The 16,144-nt window shown below is 44.4% G+C and overlaps 2 protein-coding genes across 8 annotated transcripts in view; one reads left to right on the top strand and one right to left on the bottom strand.

The window, feature by feature from the left end:
- Dzip1 (DAZ interacting zinc finger protein 1) overlaps window positions 1–3,169 on the top strand; it is a 50,698-nt gene extending 47,529 nt beyond the window's left edge. For 4 of the 6 annotated variants that reach the window (XM_029541690.1, XM_029541693.1, XM_029541689.1 and 1 more), the window contains one exon: window positions 2,337–2,641. In XM_029541690.1, coding sequence (XP_029397550.1) covers window positions 2,337–2,416 — 80 coding nt within the window. In that variant the 3' untranslated portion in view covers window positions 2,417–2,641. Of the gene's footprint in view, window positions 1–2,314 lie in introns of all 6 variants that reach the window. The other 2 variants (XM_029541692.1, XM_029541691.1) reach the window with 2 other exon arrangements.
- A 1,898-nt stretch (window positions 3,170–5,067) lies between these two features.
- Cldn10 (claudin 10) overlaps window positions 5,068–16,144 on the bottom strand; it is an 80,679-nt gene continuing 69,602 nt past the window's right edge. For both annotated transcript variants that reach the window (XM_021203776.1, XM_021203775.2), the window contains exons 4-5: window positions 5,892–6,002; window positions 5,068–5,394 (exon numbers count right to left, since the gene is read on the bottom strand). In XM_021203776.1, coding sequence (XP_021059435.1) covers window positions 5,271–5,394; window positions 5,892–6,002 — 235 coding nt within the window. In that variant the 3' untranslated portion in view covers window positions 5,068–5,270. The remainder of the gene's footprint in view (window positions 5,395–5,891; window positions 6,003–16,144) is intronic.

Here is a 16,144-nt window from a genome sequence, read left to right as displayed (position 1 = left end):
TATCTTTTTTCCACTGGATGGTTTTAGCTCCCTTGTCAAAGATCAAGTGACCATAGGTGTGTGGATTCATTTCTGGATCTTCAATTCTGTCACTGTGCCAGTACCATGCAGTTTTTATCACAATTGCTCTGTAGTACAGTTTAAGGTCAGGCATGGTGATTCCACCAGAGGTTCTTTTATGCACAGGTCATTTTAACTGTGCTCTACTATTGCATTGAACGCCCTGATGTTATTTTTTTTTCTTACAATGTCCACACATATTCTCTTCACATAGACACCCCCCAGAAATTAGAATTTCGGGCTTACTCGTGGGTGAAAACATCCTTCTTACAATCTTCCAGTGCTCCTCTGTTCCCTGTTACGTAGTCTTCCTGGTTTTCTTCCAAGGGAGATTGGTTTTCTTACTCCACTGTAGCCAGTCGGGTGGATCAGAAGTGAAATCGTAAGTTGGAATACTTCCTGTCCACCAGAGAGCCTGGGTATAACTCTCAGACAGTCATATAACTCTCAATAGGCTTAGTTCATAAATTCAAAAATCATAACACATGTGCGTGTCTGTGCTTGTGTGTCTGTGTACATGTATACGTACTTTGTTTATTTTGCTTGTCTGACTTTTTGAGACAGGATCTCAACTATGTCACTATAGATTTCAGAGCTGGCCTAGAGCTTGCAGCACTCCCCCCCCCCACACACACACACATACCCATCAGCATCTCGAATACCAAGATTACAGGTGTGCCACCTTAGTCAAATTTGGAGTGGTCACTGTGCCCCAAGTGAGACCCAGCCACCCATCCTCAGTAAGCCAAAGAAAGGAGCCAAATCGAAAGTGGGAGCAGAAAAAGTAGATTTATTCCATGTGACTGTATTGGGATGAGGGACAAAGTGATACAGTGACACCCCACCCCCACATACACACACACACACACACACACACACACACACACACACACACACACACGTCAAAGTTTAGAGGGCCAAGAACACACAGCTGAGGAATTGAGTAAGGCGTGGTCCCACCCACCACTCACCTACCATTGTCTGGGATCTTATCAGGCAACATGGGTTGTAAGACCCGAATAACATCTCTTCCCGGGGCAGGGCCTGGGCCTTCTCCCATTGTGGGATTCCTGGGGAAATTGCCAGTTCTTTGAAGTTTGAAGTGCATTGTTTCAGCAGTGTGACTGTCAGACTGAGTAGCACAAGCACCTGTTCAGCATGTCTCCACTTGTGCTACACCACCATGGCCAGCTTGATAGACACACAGACAGGCAGGCAGACAGATAAGCAGAGTGACCTTAGTACGTGGTAAGAGCAAAGACGTAGAGAATGTCTCCTCCTCGGTATTCCTCATCATCCTTAGGATCTGGTGAGCCACTCTTTCAGTGATAGGCTCAAACCTGGCTGTTGATTTGACGGCTTTGGGTGTTAGATACTGATGTCCTACTAAATGGAGAGAGTTCATTGCCACCATCCCTCGCAGCTCTTGTGTTCACTGGATGAACTCTGTGCCCTTATTTGTCATTTTCTGCCAGTGCCTATAGAGTCCATAGTCATGTCTCCTGTCTTCAGCAGGTCTTCTGGGTCCCTCTTTGTCCCCACTCTTCCCTCCAGAGTGCCAGCTAGCTCTGCAGTTAATGTCACACTGTCACCTGATAACATGGCTGCAAACCACTGCCATTATGAAGTTATCTCTGTTAAGGATCCATTCGAGTTAAAAACAAGATGATGTTTGAGATGCAGCGCCTTGTAAGGAACAGAACCAAGAGGCTACTTCAATGACAGGACCCTGAATTCCTCGGAGAATATTCTAGATTCACACTAGAGTGGAGTTCCCCACAGCATGCTATTCCCATAGCTAAAATCATGGCTCTTTTTAATTAACTTCAAATTAAGTTCTTCTACCCCAGCAAAATCTGTTTAACATTTACCTCTAGATATTAAACTAGACACTTACCTTGATGTGTAGTGTTTTATGTTCCTTTCCTGCAGTTTTTATTTGCCCACAGTTAATAACACAATACAGATGTGCTGAGGACCCTCAATTTCCAGGCTCCATGCTGAACGCCAGGGGTAGAGAAGCAGGGCACAGGACACAGGCCCTGCCACCCAGGAGCTTGTGTGCTTCAGGACGGGTGGTCACAGGCCACATCCTGTGAGGAGATCTAGAAATGTGGCTGAATTGTGGGTGTGTTTTCTATCAGCCTTCCCCCAAAGCCTGTAGGGACTTGGGGGGACAAGACTTGATGAAAATTCGGACCCTAGGTGACAAACGGCTGAAGTTGTGATTAAAAATGTCCTAATTTAACTACAGATCCCTCCTCTTCCTCGTCCAGGACTTCAGGAAAACGAATCAAGCACACTCAAGAGCACCTTAGTCACTGTGACTGACTGGAGTGATGTTCTGGATGTCTAACCACAATCTCGCACATCAGAAGACTGTGCAGAAGGAGCCAGCATCATTGCAGTCAGCAGCCTATAGGACTCTAACGCTCTTTAGTGTTTCCAACCATAGCAAGGAGCCTGTTCAGAACAAGGGTGTCTCTTACGACATGTAACAGTATCAAGAACAAACTGTCAGCTGTCCACTGTGTAAAAACAACGTATCCTTTAGGTCATAAAAACTCTTTTCTTCAGTACAGAACTCTCTAGTGTTAAATGTATTTTTTTCAACTAACTTTTAAGTCTTTTTTTTTTTTTTTTATGACTGGTAGCAGGCTTCGGTTTGAATTATTATAGCTCTTTAAAATATATATGTATTGTCCCATTGGTAGTTCTTACGTTAAAACAATTCTGTCATCTCTTCAAACTGAATTAGTGAACTCAATGATCCCATGAATGGTAACAGTTAGCTAGACCCATGATAAATGCATTTCCTTAAAGTACCTTTGATCCCACTGAGCTCTGAGGCCCTGTCAGCATGCCATTTCTAATGAGTTCTTTTCTACAGTGTAACCTTCATCTTGGATGTTTTATGAATAATGTGCAACTGATGTAACTGCCAATTGATTCCTGTGAGATGGTCACTAGAAAAAGATGAGCCATTATTAAGTCACCCACATGTCATTTTCCTGTGTTCAGTCCCCAGCCCATAGTATATAAAATACCTCAGAACTAATTTATATTCTTGAATAATGATCTTGGCAATGGTCAGAAAGTTTATATAGAAATTGTTTGTTTGTTTGTTTTTTCTTTTAAAAATTTTTTCCTTTTTTTAAAAAATATTTTTTTATACTTTGTGGAACTATAGGACTATCTCAAAAAAAAAAAAAAAGGAACATATTAATGGCTTGTTGATTTGGGGTCTCCTGTCATCCGTCCACTGTGCCAGTAAAGTCCTCCATCACACACGTGACTGTGGCTGGTTATTAAGGAGACTTCTTGGCTAGATTTATAAGAGGGCTTGCGCAAAGCCCTGGCACCTGACACACCCTGACCTTGAAATATATCTCTGTGACTATTGTGGCCACCATCTAGAAACCTATGTGTGCCCATTCCAAACCATGAAAAAAAAAGGTCTCCTACCTCCCCGTGGGGAGCCATTGTGTGCAAATAGGCTCACTTTATGTGTAAGCTTCTAAAAGCTGTAGTAAGTGGCAGTCAGGCTATGAGGTGTGGGCAGAGATCAACAGCCTTCCCATCTCCCATGTCAACAGGGTTTTATTGTCATTGTGGTAGAAATCAAGAGTTGTGTTCCAGACTCTGTTTCCCCACCGCAGCCCCACCCCAGCCCCCAGGACAAGCAAGGATCTGGTCAAACCCTACATTTAAATTCAGTTGGTATTTGTAGGTAACAAAGCTCAGACCTTTAACTTATCCGTGTTTAGGCTTTCTACCTCTCTTGTCCTCATTCAGTTGTTTTATTCCTTTTTCTTGACAGAGCTTAGGCTGCCCCTCCCTGACCACCCATGCCTTCATGCCCCACTCTCTCTACATTCTCAGCCTAACTTGAGTTCATCTGAAGAAAAAAAAAATCATTTTAAACGTGTGCCTACACAGCACTGTTCCCACACTGGTCTGCAGTTCCTAACTTGTCTTTACGGAAGCAAAATATATGACACTGGAAAATGTTTTAATTTTTTTTTTTTTTTTTTTTTTTTTTTTTTTTTTTTTTTTTTTTTTTTTTTTTTTTTTTTTTACTTTTTAAAAAAAGTTTCCTTTCCATTGAATACCTGCAAACAATGTGCTTTATTTCCTTTTCAGTCTTTTACCCTCTGGGAAAGTCATGTAGTCAACCATGTGACTCGTTCTGGGCGATTTATAGCATATGACCGAAGTACCAGTTCTTACAACTTGAAACCGTGTATTTTACCCTAGACCAGCTCAGGCCCTGGTTCTGACACCACAGGGCCCATTCTGCTCTCTACATTTCTTCAGTGCACACGCAGGAAAATGTAAGCACTGACGGTTAAGGGGTCTGTAAGGGTAAATGTGCTATGACCTAGAAGCTGTGTGCTAGTGGGAGCAATTACTGCCTTTGTGGGCAAGGGACATGCAGGGTTGGCCTCAGGAATTCATCTGCATCTTTGTTCCAAAACCACCTAGTCAAGTTCCATGCCTTCAAAAATGGCCAGTGTCTCAGTGACCTAGTGAGTGTTGGGTGCAGACCCGTGGGACAGAGGAATGAGAGAGGCAGGCCCACACAGGCCCCAGAGCTTCCTTAGCTGGCTTTAGATTCAGCCACCACCAGTGGCCAGCTCAGCCAGTGGTCATATGCTCTTGGTCGACCAGCCCGTGTGGTTTATGGTCCACATCAAGGGCAAAGGCACCTTGGTCTCATTAGCCCTTTCCTGAGCCATCATGACAAATGACAGCCCCAACAGACAGAACTAAGAAATCAGCAACATGGCAGATGATTTTGCGATCATTTGACTTGGCTACTGGCTGTGGGGGTCTGAGATCATCGCTGTCCCCTACACACACCACCATTGTCTGCGCACTTGTGTTTGATATATGGGTGGAATAAGGGAAGTTCTCAGCACATTAAGGGTCCAAGTGGCTCTCATTCCCTGAGCCTTATGAACTAAGGGTACCCATGTCTTCTATGTGTATAAAATATACAAATCCTGTAAATAACCTGTTTATTTTCCTTACAGAAAGGCACAACAGAAAATGATTAGTATATAAGAACATTTACATCCAATCAACAGTCTTCAAATTTATATTTTTAAAAAACAGCTTAAGCAGTAATTACAGGAGAGCCTTGGAAGGACCATTGTGAGAACAGTTCTCTTGCACAACAAACTCAGGAGGTGGCTTGCCAGAGCTCTTTAGACATAGGCATTTTTATCAAACTGTTTTGAAGGGCCTGCGGTTTTAAAATCTCCTTCTCCGCCTTGATACTTGGTCCGAGAAGACATGACAGATGTGGGTCCATTGTACGTGTAGCCCATTCTGAAAGGTAAAGCACACTGGGGTTGATTCTGTTCTACATGCAGAGCAAAGGAGAAACGGATAGAACCATTGCTGACGGTAGCCAAGCGTTAACTCTTCCTGTGGTCAGCTCTCGTCCCTCTTCTGCCTGCATGATGAAGGGACGCAGGGTGTTCTCATGTGTTCTAATATTCCTTCTCAGAACTATTTTTTAAAGATCATTTTTTCCTGACACTCAGAAGGCATTGTGGATGGAGGCTTAAGCAATTCCTGCCTCTGTGAAATTTCAGTGAGGCCAACTTGAAGACCACACTTTTCCACTTGGGCCTTACCGCCCAGTCACAGAACCAGCGTTAGAACACAGCCATGGGAATCTTTAAACAATAGCGACTGTATCCCTACCCTTCTTCAATTGTTCCTTCTAATTCTAAGAGTCCCAGAATTGCAGGTAACGCGTCCCATATAGAACGATTGAGATGGCGCGTTTTTAACAGGGCAGTTTTGTTTCTTGTTCCTACCTGGGCGTCTTGTTGTTGTTGTCGGATATTGAAAAGCAAAATATAACTCCCCCGATGATGCAGAGAGAGGCTCCTGCCCATCCGATGAAGAGAGCAGCGCCTAATTCATACCTGTGGGAGAAGGACAGGGGCGTCACAGCCAGCCCCCCTGCTCGCCGAGGTTCACACCCACCCTTCCCCACCCTCAGCTTACGAAGGACGCAGTAACATGTCCCAGCACCAGGATGCTTCCCACTCTTAGTGAAACTTTTTAGCCTCTCCAACTTCCTGACCGGAAGCCAGGGTGATAAGGCCAGGTCAGGTGGAAGCCTGGGCCTCCGGACCCATCAGCACGTATCCTCTGCCTTCTGCCTTTACTTTCCCAAACTCTCCATTCCTTTCTTGTGTTCCACTGGCCAAATTATTTAGACATACTGTAGTAAGGAAAAGGAAGTCTGCCTCCATGTTTGTTCCAGTTCGTTCAGTAACTATCAAGTGCTTGCTGAGTGTGAGTACGTGAAGGGGCTAGGAGTCTATGCAGAGAGGCTTAGGGACAGACAAGAGCAGCATCTCTGCAGTCTGGTGGGGATGCTCATCTAGACGTAACCAGTGACCAGGCTTCTAGGTGGCAGGACACGAAGTGAATGTAGACATGACCCAGACAGCCCTTCTGATAAGAAGCCCAGCATCTAAAGTCACAAAGATGAAGTCACTTGTTAGACAGAAGAAATCCTTTCAGGTAAGGAACAGCCACACACACGTGTATATACACACACACACACACGTACACACATATGTACACACATGTACACATACATACATGTACACACATACACATGTACACACATACATAACAAATAAACAAGGAATAAGAATAGAGAATAGTAAAACCCCAGGGCACCCTCTTTCTGTGGAGTTGGGATTTTTTGAAAAGGTATCTCACTTTTGTGTCATAGACACAACACAACACAACTCACACACACACACAGACACACACTGCAGAACTGGATGGTAGAGGAACTGGTGTTTCAGTATAAAATGAGCCCAGAGTGTGTATTGGTCACGCAGATCCATGCAGAAATAACCTTTGGAGAGTTCAAGGTAAAGAGAAGTCAGGGCTCCAGGTTGCCACCACCTCTATTGCTCCTGACATGGACCGAGCGCACGCTGAGAACCTGGCTCTAGCTTTGGTGTGGAGGCCGCACAGCTGCTGAGAGCTGCTGACAGGAGCTCTCCAGGGTTCTTGGCCCATTGATCCTTCCCACGTGGCTGTGTAGGAGGGATCTCTGCTTCCTTGAACCCAGCATGGGCTTTCTGTAGCTGTCTGTGCAGCAGTGGGGATTTCTGTAGCCCAGGACCACTAGCAGGCAGGCACTGGTCCTTACCAAGCTTCAGGGACATTTCCCCCCACCTGGCTGGGATGGAGTTAATAAGCATTGCTGCCCTGTGGCCCGCTCTTGTATTTACTTCCTTGGGGAACCAGGTGACAGCTGGGGGCAGGGAACAGCTGTGACAGAACAGGTGGGCATTAGCCCTGCACCTGCTTCTGGAAGCCTACAGACTTTTCCAAGGGTCCCCATGTGGCAATGACAGAAACAGAAAGTTGATGTAAAGAGAGAAAAAGCACTTTCAGGCTGCACACATGCACCAAGAGTGGAGTACACATCATCAGAAAAGAGAGTTGCCCAGATAACAACAGGGAAATGTCTGAGAAAGGAAACTGACAAGGCACCATGCTATACATATAAAATTTCAATGGCCCAGATCTCTAAGGTAAGTCCCCTTTTTTATGTTGTCTTAATGAGATTGTACACATAAAAGATGTAGAGCTATGACACACAGCATGCTGTTTGACTCCTATAAACCCTGAAAGTTCTAAAGTGACCTGGCTTCAGATCCTTCCAGACTCATCCTGAGCCAGCACACAGAGGACAATACTCTCTGTGGAGGCCATTCCCATAGGAACTGAAACCTTGTCACACTACCTTTCTCTGCTTGCTCCAGAGGTCACCTCTCCAACTATGCTGCCGTGGATAAACGCCTTCAAAATGTCTCAGGTTCTCTTTGAGTTACGAGCTTTCCTGGAGGAGGGTCCCAGTAGTAGGTGCCATGGCTACTCGTTTGAGTGTCCAGTGTTGTAGTCAAGTCCAGGTTCTACCTCCTAGCCCCATGCTCCCAGAAATAAAACTTAGACTCATATTATATTGTCAAATACATTGGCCATAAAGCTAAAATCTACTCTGACCAGATCATAACTAAAGATAACCACTTAGTTTATCCTATGTTCTACCACATGGCTTGGTTATCCTGAGCTCAGGTACCCTGCATCTGTCTCCTCGTCCTTTTTCCGACTCCTTTCCCAGCCTCCTCCTCCTCCCAGAATTCTTTCTCCTCCCCAATGTCCCCCCTCTATTTCCTGCCTAAGCCATCGTCCATAGGCATTTTAGCTGGCAGGCAAGGCATCTGTACAGTACAAAGAGGAGCCCGCATCACAGGCTGGCCTCCAGTCACAGAGATCTGCCTGCCTCTGCTGGGACTAAAGGCGTCTTCCACCACCGCTAAGAGGGTCTTCACTTTTTCGGAATGGTCAGTGAGGAGCAAACATGATAGAAGTCAGGAACCGCACGGCTCAGCACCAAGACCTCCCAGAAGGGAACATTGCCAGTGGCCTGCCTGTGTCTTCACTAGTTCAGACCATCTCGAAACTTACAGAAGGGACTTGGAATGTGATCTTTGTTTGTAGTAATAACTAGATTTTTGATTCCAGTTTCTAAATTTTGAGTCAGGGAGGGACAGGGACTAATAGATCTCAGGAGAACTTCATACTGCTCTGTAGCAGAGGGTGACCTTGAACTTCTGATCTCCAGCCTCTGCCTCTGGAGTGCCAGGATTACAGGCAGGCCGCCTTGCTTTATGTGGTATACTGGATAGAACCAGGGCCCCTGCATGCTGCACCAGTACTCTATGGACCCTCGTTCTACTTTTTAAATATATTTTACTTTTTACATAAGCGGGACCACTTTTGAGTGAATTATTTCTACCTAATTTCCGTTGTAAATCTTGACAAATACTTCGAAGTAGTATCTATTTGGAGTTGAGTCTAGAGACCCTACGTCATTCCCTCTTTTATTTTTAACTCTGATGTGATGGCTTTTGTGATTGGTTCTTCCTCTCTCTCTGACTTTTTCTTTACTCAGCTGAGAGACCCATGTCTGAGCCCCCCTCAGCAGGGTGACTTCAGTCAACACCTATCCCTGCCTGTTCCGTGGCAAAGAGTGACTGGTTCCATTTAAAGGCAGCCTGGAGAGAAAAGACAATAAAACTTCCATTGAAATCGGTTTCCAAGGCAAGTCTCCCTCACCTCTGCGTGGAACTCTCGGTAATGCTAAGAAACTGATTTCAACACTTCAGGAAGATTTTCCAGACTTCAAATTATCTGCTGCATTTGTGTGTGTGTGTGTGTGTGTGTGTGTGTGTGTGTGTGTGCAATCCTTTTGTCCCTAAGCCAGCTTTTCACTCCTGTTGCAGTCTCTATGGTCCCATCACCTCACCTCGGCTTCTTCTCTATTCTGGAAGAATAAGTAGCTGCACACCAGACTGACCCTTAACTGTGGGGACAGAGACGGCTCAGACTTGAAACATTTTAACAAACATCAAATGGCAACGCTCATCAGAGTGCCTGCCGCCCCCTCGTAGCTTTGACACATTTGTGTCAGAGAACAGGACTCTAGCACACGAAGACTGGGGGATGAGGTTACTTCTTACCAGAAAAATTATGAATTAACTGCTCTAAAGTATCCTCCCAAATAAACCAGAAAGATCTGAAGCATTTCAAATATGCTTTCAAGTACAGGTTCGTCACGCTCCTCTCCTTGCTGTATCTAGAGCTAGATAAGGCTCTTGTCCATACCCATCATTCCTGAAGAGGGCAAGATCTTCGCGGTGGCGCTGACTCAGCACAATGCACAGGCCCTCACGAGTCAGCCTTAGGCAAAGGGACTGGGGACGACTTACTTTCACACCCTGATCTTGCACCCACATCTCCATTTCTGACCTCATTTGCAGATCCTGGGGATCTCTTTGGCTTCATTTGGTCACCACAGACATGCCAAGCCAAAGGCCAAGCCACTCATTGTATCCCGGATGGACAAGAGATGTCAGCCTGACAGCTCCTCCCACAGATCCTATAGTCTAGTAGGGCTAGTGACACATTAAGCAAATAATTACAGCACGGTGTGTCGAAGCCTAACAATAGGACTCAAAGACCATGTCTGTGCAAACAGACATGACGGACCTCAGCTCTCCCACATACATACAAACGTGGTCTGAGGAAGGACACGGGAACGGCAAGCCCTGGCTCTTAGACTGTCCTGTGCCTCTGAACACATGTTGACATTCAGCCCTCATTACAATTCTGAGATGTGGGTATACGTACCCTCAGTCTGCAGAAGAGGAAACTGAGGCTCAGGAGGATGAAATGACTTGTCTCACATTTGAGCTAAGTGAGGGGTGGAGCCTTTAACTGATCCCAAACCTGGACTCCTAACCACTGTTCTCACAGTAAAGGAGTTATGAGTGCTTTTAAATGCCACTCAATCTACTTTGAGTTCCTGTTTCAGGTTTTTCTCCCTCCTTGGCTCATTGAGTTCTCAGTGGCTCCAGAACCACAGGGTGTGGAATTTTTTCCAAATGTCCCAGGGCTGATCTTTCACCCAACACCACCAGAGGAGCCACTAAAGCCAGGGCATGCTGAGCAGCCCCTCCAAAAATAAGGCTACAGCAAATGAAAAGAACTCATCCTTTTGGGACCCAAAGATTACTGAAGGGACCTTAATGAAGGTCACAGGTCTTTTTAGAGTACAATGTCCTTGCTTTAATTAAAAATGGTAAACACACACACACACACACACACACACACACACACAATGCCAGTTACCTTAATGCAAAACTATGTTTTGGGAAAAATGTAAGACAAAATCTAGAATTTACATTTATATGTTATCCACATGAATTCTTTAAATCTGAATTCCATAGTTCCATTGGTAAGCTGGCCTTTTAGACATCATCACTGTCTAACGTAGATACCTCCCTTTAACCTAAGGCCACATAACTGCAAGGATGAGTCTATACAAATGGATATTCTATAAGGACATAAGCATGTCTGTTCCTAACACTGTGCATTCCAAGTTGCTGACATAGAGCGGGCCATAGGAGCCTGCCCACCCCAGTGCTTGCCAAAGTCCATCTGCCTTCTGCATGATGCCCACTGCCAATCTCCTCTGAGAATAATCCCTCCCCCAGTATGGTATCCCACAACACTTACAGAAAAGTGCCGGAGGCTCCCAACCAGCAGCAAAAGCAAGACAAAAGTCAAAATCCCATGTTTGGGGATCTGCATAGGGAATTCTCAAATTTGAGACACCAAAACAAGGCTGCCCTTTTTTTATGCCCTCCTCTGGTGCCAGTTCTCCGTTTCGGGTCATAGCAAGCATGCATGCATTGTCTTGCATAGTGTGAGACTTGGATCATAACAAGCATGCATGCATTGTCTTGCATAGTGTGAGACTTGCTATTAGCTGGCTCAGAACTCGTCAAGCACTATGTTAATGGCAGGAGCCTCGTTTGATTTCTCCCTGTGTGCTATGGAAGGAGCTGTTCTCACATCGATTTTTAAGATTAACATGTTGCGAATATTTTATCTAACTCATTAAAGAATAAAAAAATCAGACAAGTATCAGAAGTGATCCAAAGGTACATTCAAAACAAAACAAAACAACAAAACAAAACAAAAAAAAGAGCAACCAAGAGGGCTGCGCTCACAAACCGATGCAAAACTGATCTTTCTACTGTTTTTATTCAGTAGCCTTTGACCAATATTTTCCTGGTATGTTATTTTCTTTAATCTTCATAACACTGCCCATCTGTGTGACTGTGATGAAGCAACTGAGTGACTATGAGGTCAGGACCCAGATTAGCCTCTCATGACTGACCTGACTCCAGCACCTTCCCAGCTCCCACTGCACCAGGTGACCGGTGAGGTCTTCCGAGGAGTAACCTTACAAGTTACTGGAAACTTAGAAGCCATTTACATGAACTGAGTGTCATGTTAGCCAAGGTAAATTATAATTTAGTAGAAATATTTCGTGTCCCAAGTTACTCCGTTTGTTGCAAAAATAAATCCATTACTTAGCAACATTGGTGCCATTGATCTTGTCCAGCAGGGTGAATAATTGGGGGGTTACCTGGTCTTGATCTGGAGCAGGAATGGTGTGCTGAGTCACGGGGCTCACAGAGAGTTCAATGGCATGTTTACAGGCAATACTGAAGTCTGAATAAACTGACCCTGCTGAAGTTCCTAACAGCAAATATTGTCCTGAGACCCTTCAGGGGACTCTGTATGGCTAAGCCTGTGCTGAAGTCTCTGTGACGGTGGACAGGGGAGTTCATACTGAAGTACGTATGTACAGATGGACTCCAGGCCAAAAAATAATCCTGAACAATTAAAATGCTTCCAACACTCATTCAGAATCCCCACCAGCCCACTGGAAAACAATTGAAAGCTAACCAAAGCAGGAGACCCTGTGGGGTACGTTCTGATATAAAGAGTCCCCCAGTATCTCAGTAATTGACAGATACTACAACAACTTACTTGTAATTCAGTCTGGGGGCCAGAAATTAACAAATTATGACTACTTGTGCAGGTTTTCCTAACGAGTTATGCACTCTCTGTTTTATGATGTTCCCTGTCTGGTCTGGGAGACTAATAAACCAGCAAGTGTGAACTACCAGTATGGTGATAATGTGGGTACAAAGAACAAAGGAAATGCCCCAGAAGCTACATCTCCCAGGAGGCAAGTGAGGAAGGTTGATCAGAAGTCTGACCAGAGTGTAAAGAGATAGGAGCTAAGTTGTCAGACCCAGCTAAACTGACAGGAATAATTTCGCCACAGGCTAATCAGTAAAATGAAATGGAGTTGGCAAACGTTTGCTATCCCGGTTGATTTTTAAAAGGCTCACTAGCCTACCGGAAGCATCTGAGGAGTTCCTGTAAGCAGAGGTGACCCATGCGACTTCTGAACAAAGCGAAGTCACAGACTTGTGCCTTCTTACTGTTGAGTTCCATTTATTCCCAGTGTTTAAGACTTCCGTGTGATCAGTCACCTACCCAAAACTCCATATCCAGTTCGACAACCTCAGTTCACTTTCCAAAGAACCTGGTGAGCATTCATATTGCAGCACTTGATGACAAAGATGGAAGAGAAAAGTTAAATAGCCTGGCTAGGTCACTTGTGCACCTGTGAGGTTGGGTCTCAACCAGAAACCAGAACGAAAGAACTCATCTGAAAGTAGCTCTTCCCTCACCCCCGCCCCTCCCTCCCCTCCTCTTTCTGCCTTCCACCCCATGTATGCCTTTCTTTCTATGCTGAGACTGTACCTGGGCCTCCCTCGTATTGAGCACGGGATCTACATTGCCCCACATCCCCAGTCTTGCAAGCATTAATTTCTAACTACTAAAACCTTCAATAGTGAAAAGATTTTACCTAAGTATAGTCTAAATCCTAAAGTATCGAATCAAGTATGCCAGGAATGAAGAGTATTCCACAGTAAAATGGAAAACAGAAAAGCCTCGAGGCTAAGACCCAAGCATGAGGCTCAGAGGCCCAGCATCACTGGTACACAGTGGAGTCGCAGACAACACAGTTCTGTTTCTTTAAAAAGGTCGTGGTGGCAGGCTTCTACTTTGCTTGATTTGAAAAGCGATTTCTTTCTGCTGATCAATTGTGAGTTGGAACAGTTTAAGAAAGCAAAACAAGACATTCAGGAAGTTAGTGGTTTGGACAACAAAGCAAGAGTAAGAATAACTTTATCATGTGGGCTGTGAGTCTTGCTTTGGGGTGCCTATTAGCATAAGCTTGTAGGTGGGTAGATTTTTTTTTTCTTTTGGATTTGTTGGATTCTGTTTTAATAAAAAGGAGGAAGTTGGTTTGGAATAGCCTAAGGGAAAGAGAAGACGTTTTTCATGTCTCTGTAAATGCCCGTGCTGGAGTGTTCAAGCAGAATCACCACATAGATGAAAACTCACAAAGAGAGGAGACAGCAAAAACACAAACACAGGGAGCTGTCTGAGTTCTGTGATTCTGCCAGATGTAAGTCGGAATAAAATTCTTCTCATATATGATTGGGGTAAAAAAGCATTTTAGAATTAAAAGGCACTGAAGCTGTCGCACGGCAACGTGACTGCTAGATTCTCGACTGCAGCTCTACCCTCGCTCTACTCAGGAATAAAGCTGCAACTGGGTTCCTTGCACACAACAGGAAGGCCTAGTTGTGTTTTCCTAGCTTAGACAGCCAAGGTGTATATGCTAGAGGGATAGGGCAGAGCTCTGCAAAGGTTTAATGCTAGAGAGGTGTATTATAGAATTCAACAGCATCAACCAATCAACAAGAGGAAAGCGAAAGACATGTTTGAAGGCCTGAATGGTCTTCTAGCACATTTTAGGATTCGAGCACAAGAGTGCAATTCAAACCAAAGCTTGTGGCAAACAGCTGCCTTCCAGCGCTCTGCCCAAGGACCCAGATAGATACATGGGCTCATGTTACTGACAATCACACCCTCTGAGGCCACCACCAGGGAGAAGACACTTAGTGGTAACTTGGTATAGCCTAACGTGTGCCATTCATGGGAAAAGGAACAGAACTGTGCCTCCCAGCTCCATCCGCAAAGTCTTGCCTCCTCAGACTGTCAACATAGCAGGAAGCTTTGCACAGGTCTGGAAGGACCAGATTCTCTACAGTAACAGAGTCACTTGGGGGCACTCTGGTAGGTAGAACTGAAGGAGATGCTTTCCAACCTCAAGAAAGCTACAGAGTCCTCATGCCAGTCTAGCAAGACATCAAAGAAACATCTAGAAGCTTCTTACAGCACCTTCTCCAAACCTCTGCTCACCTGGGTTGGCAGAGTCATGAATTGAATCTCACACATGTTCAAGCTCAAATGAATTTGAAATCAGACAACAGTTATTAAATTCTAGCAAAGCCAGTCGAGGACACGCTCTTCCACAAATAAGCCTGGTCAAAGATTTGCTTTAACAATGACTTCTCAAGACCTGTAGACCCAGGTTAACTCGGTGCTGGAAGCCAACGCGTATGTAGCTTCAGGCTTTCTGATTTCTATTGCCTGCCCTCTCCACGAAGGTGTTGATTTAAAAAGTAAAACATCAGATGAAATCACAGCCATCGATGGATTGGTTTGAAGGAGCACTTGGTTTACCTGAAGCCTGGGTTCCTGCCATGCCTCTCTAACTAGAATGCAATAGGACATTGACCACCCTCCAGTCTAATGATTCCCTGATCCAACCAGAGTTTATTGAGATTGTGAAGTCTCAATCTTCACCTCCAAGTTTGGTTTCCTGTACATCTGAACAAATCTAATTTTCAAAAATAAACAAGAAGCTGAGCCTATCATCCTTGCATTCAGGATGCTGAGCCAAAAAGATCATAGTTCATATCTAGCCTGGGCTACCTAGCAAGACTGTATCTCAAAAACACGAAACACAACAGGAAAAAAAAAGAATATTTACAAATTAGGATATATTTATCTACCATGGGTAAAGAGTAAAAATTAGATTGGATCTAAGGGCAATGTTTGTTTGTTTCTTAATTTTAAAATGTCTGAATGAACACTATTTTAAAATAAATGTATGACAGAAGCTCTGGAATAAAAAGTAGCATGTAGTTTCTTAGTAGCAAAAGTTTCATGTAATTATGAAATTAGTATTGCACAGTTGCACAATTATTGTTAGCATCACTAGTCGCACACTTTAGAGCATGTGTTCTACAGAACTCCACCTCCTGGTTTGAGATGTGGATTAGTTTAGTCCAACAGACTCAGGAGAGAGTCCAACTGGATGAGGGTGTTATAAACGCAAAGCAATTAGAACCCAGCAATGCTGTGCCTGGCTGTGAAGGGGCCCATATGTGTTAATGTAATCCTCATTACCTACCACAACTCCACTATTCTGGCTTACTGAAGAGAGAGCTAGAAAAACCACGCCCCGAAGACTTCTAAACGCTCTAGGAAAACACAATGCCCACTTGACCAATTATGTCTATACTTGACCTTTAAAATTTTTACAATACTTATCTCAAGTCTGAAATATCATTGCCAGCTTGATTGATGACAAAAACACCCCCACCCCATGTCACCCCACAAATGTGCACACACAATTTCCTATAGAAGTATGTGAGCTTTGTGGGAGTTTCATAAAGACAAA

The sequence above is a fragment of the Mus pahari genome, chromosome 8, assembly GCF_900095145.1.
Source record: "Mus pahari chromosome 8, PAHARI_EIJ_v1.1, whole genome shotgun sequence".
NCBI classification, from domain to species: domain Eukaryota; kingdom Metazoa; phylum Chordata; class Mammalia; order Rodentia; family Muridae; genus Mus; species Mus pahari.
Note: the sequence above shows the minus strand (reverse complement) of the source record. Positions and strands in the feature narration are given on the sequence as shown.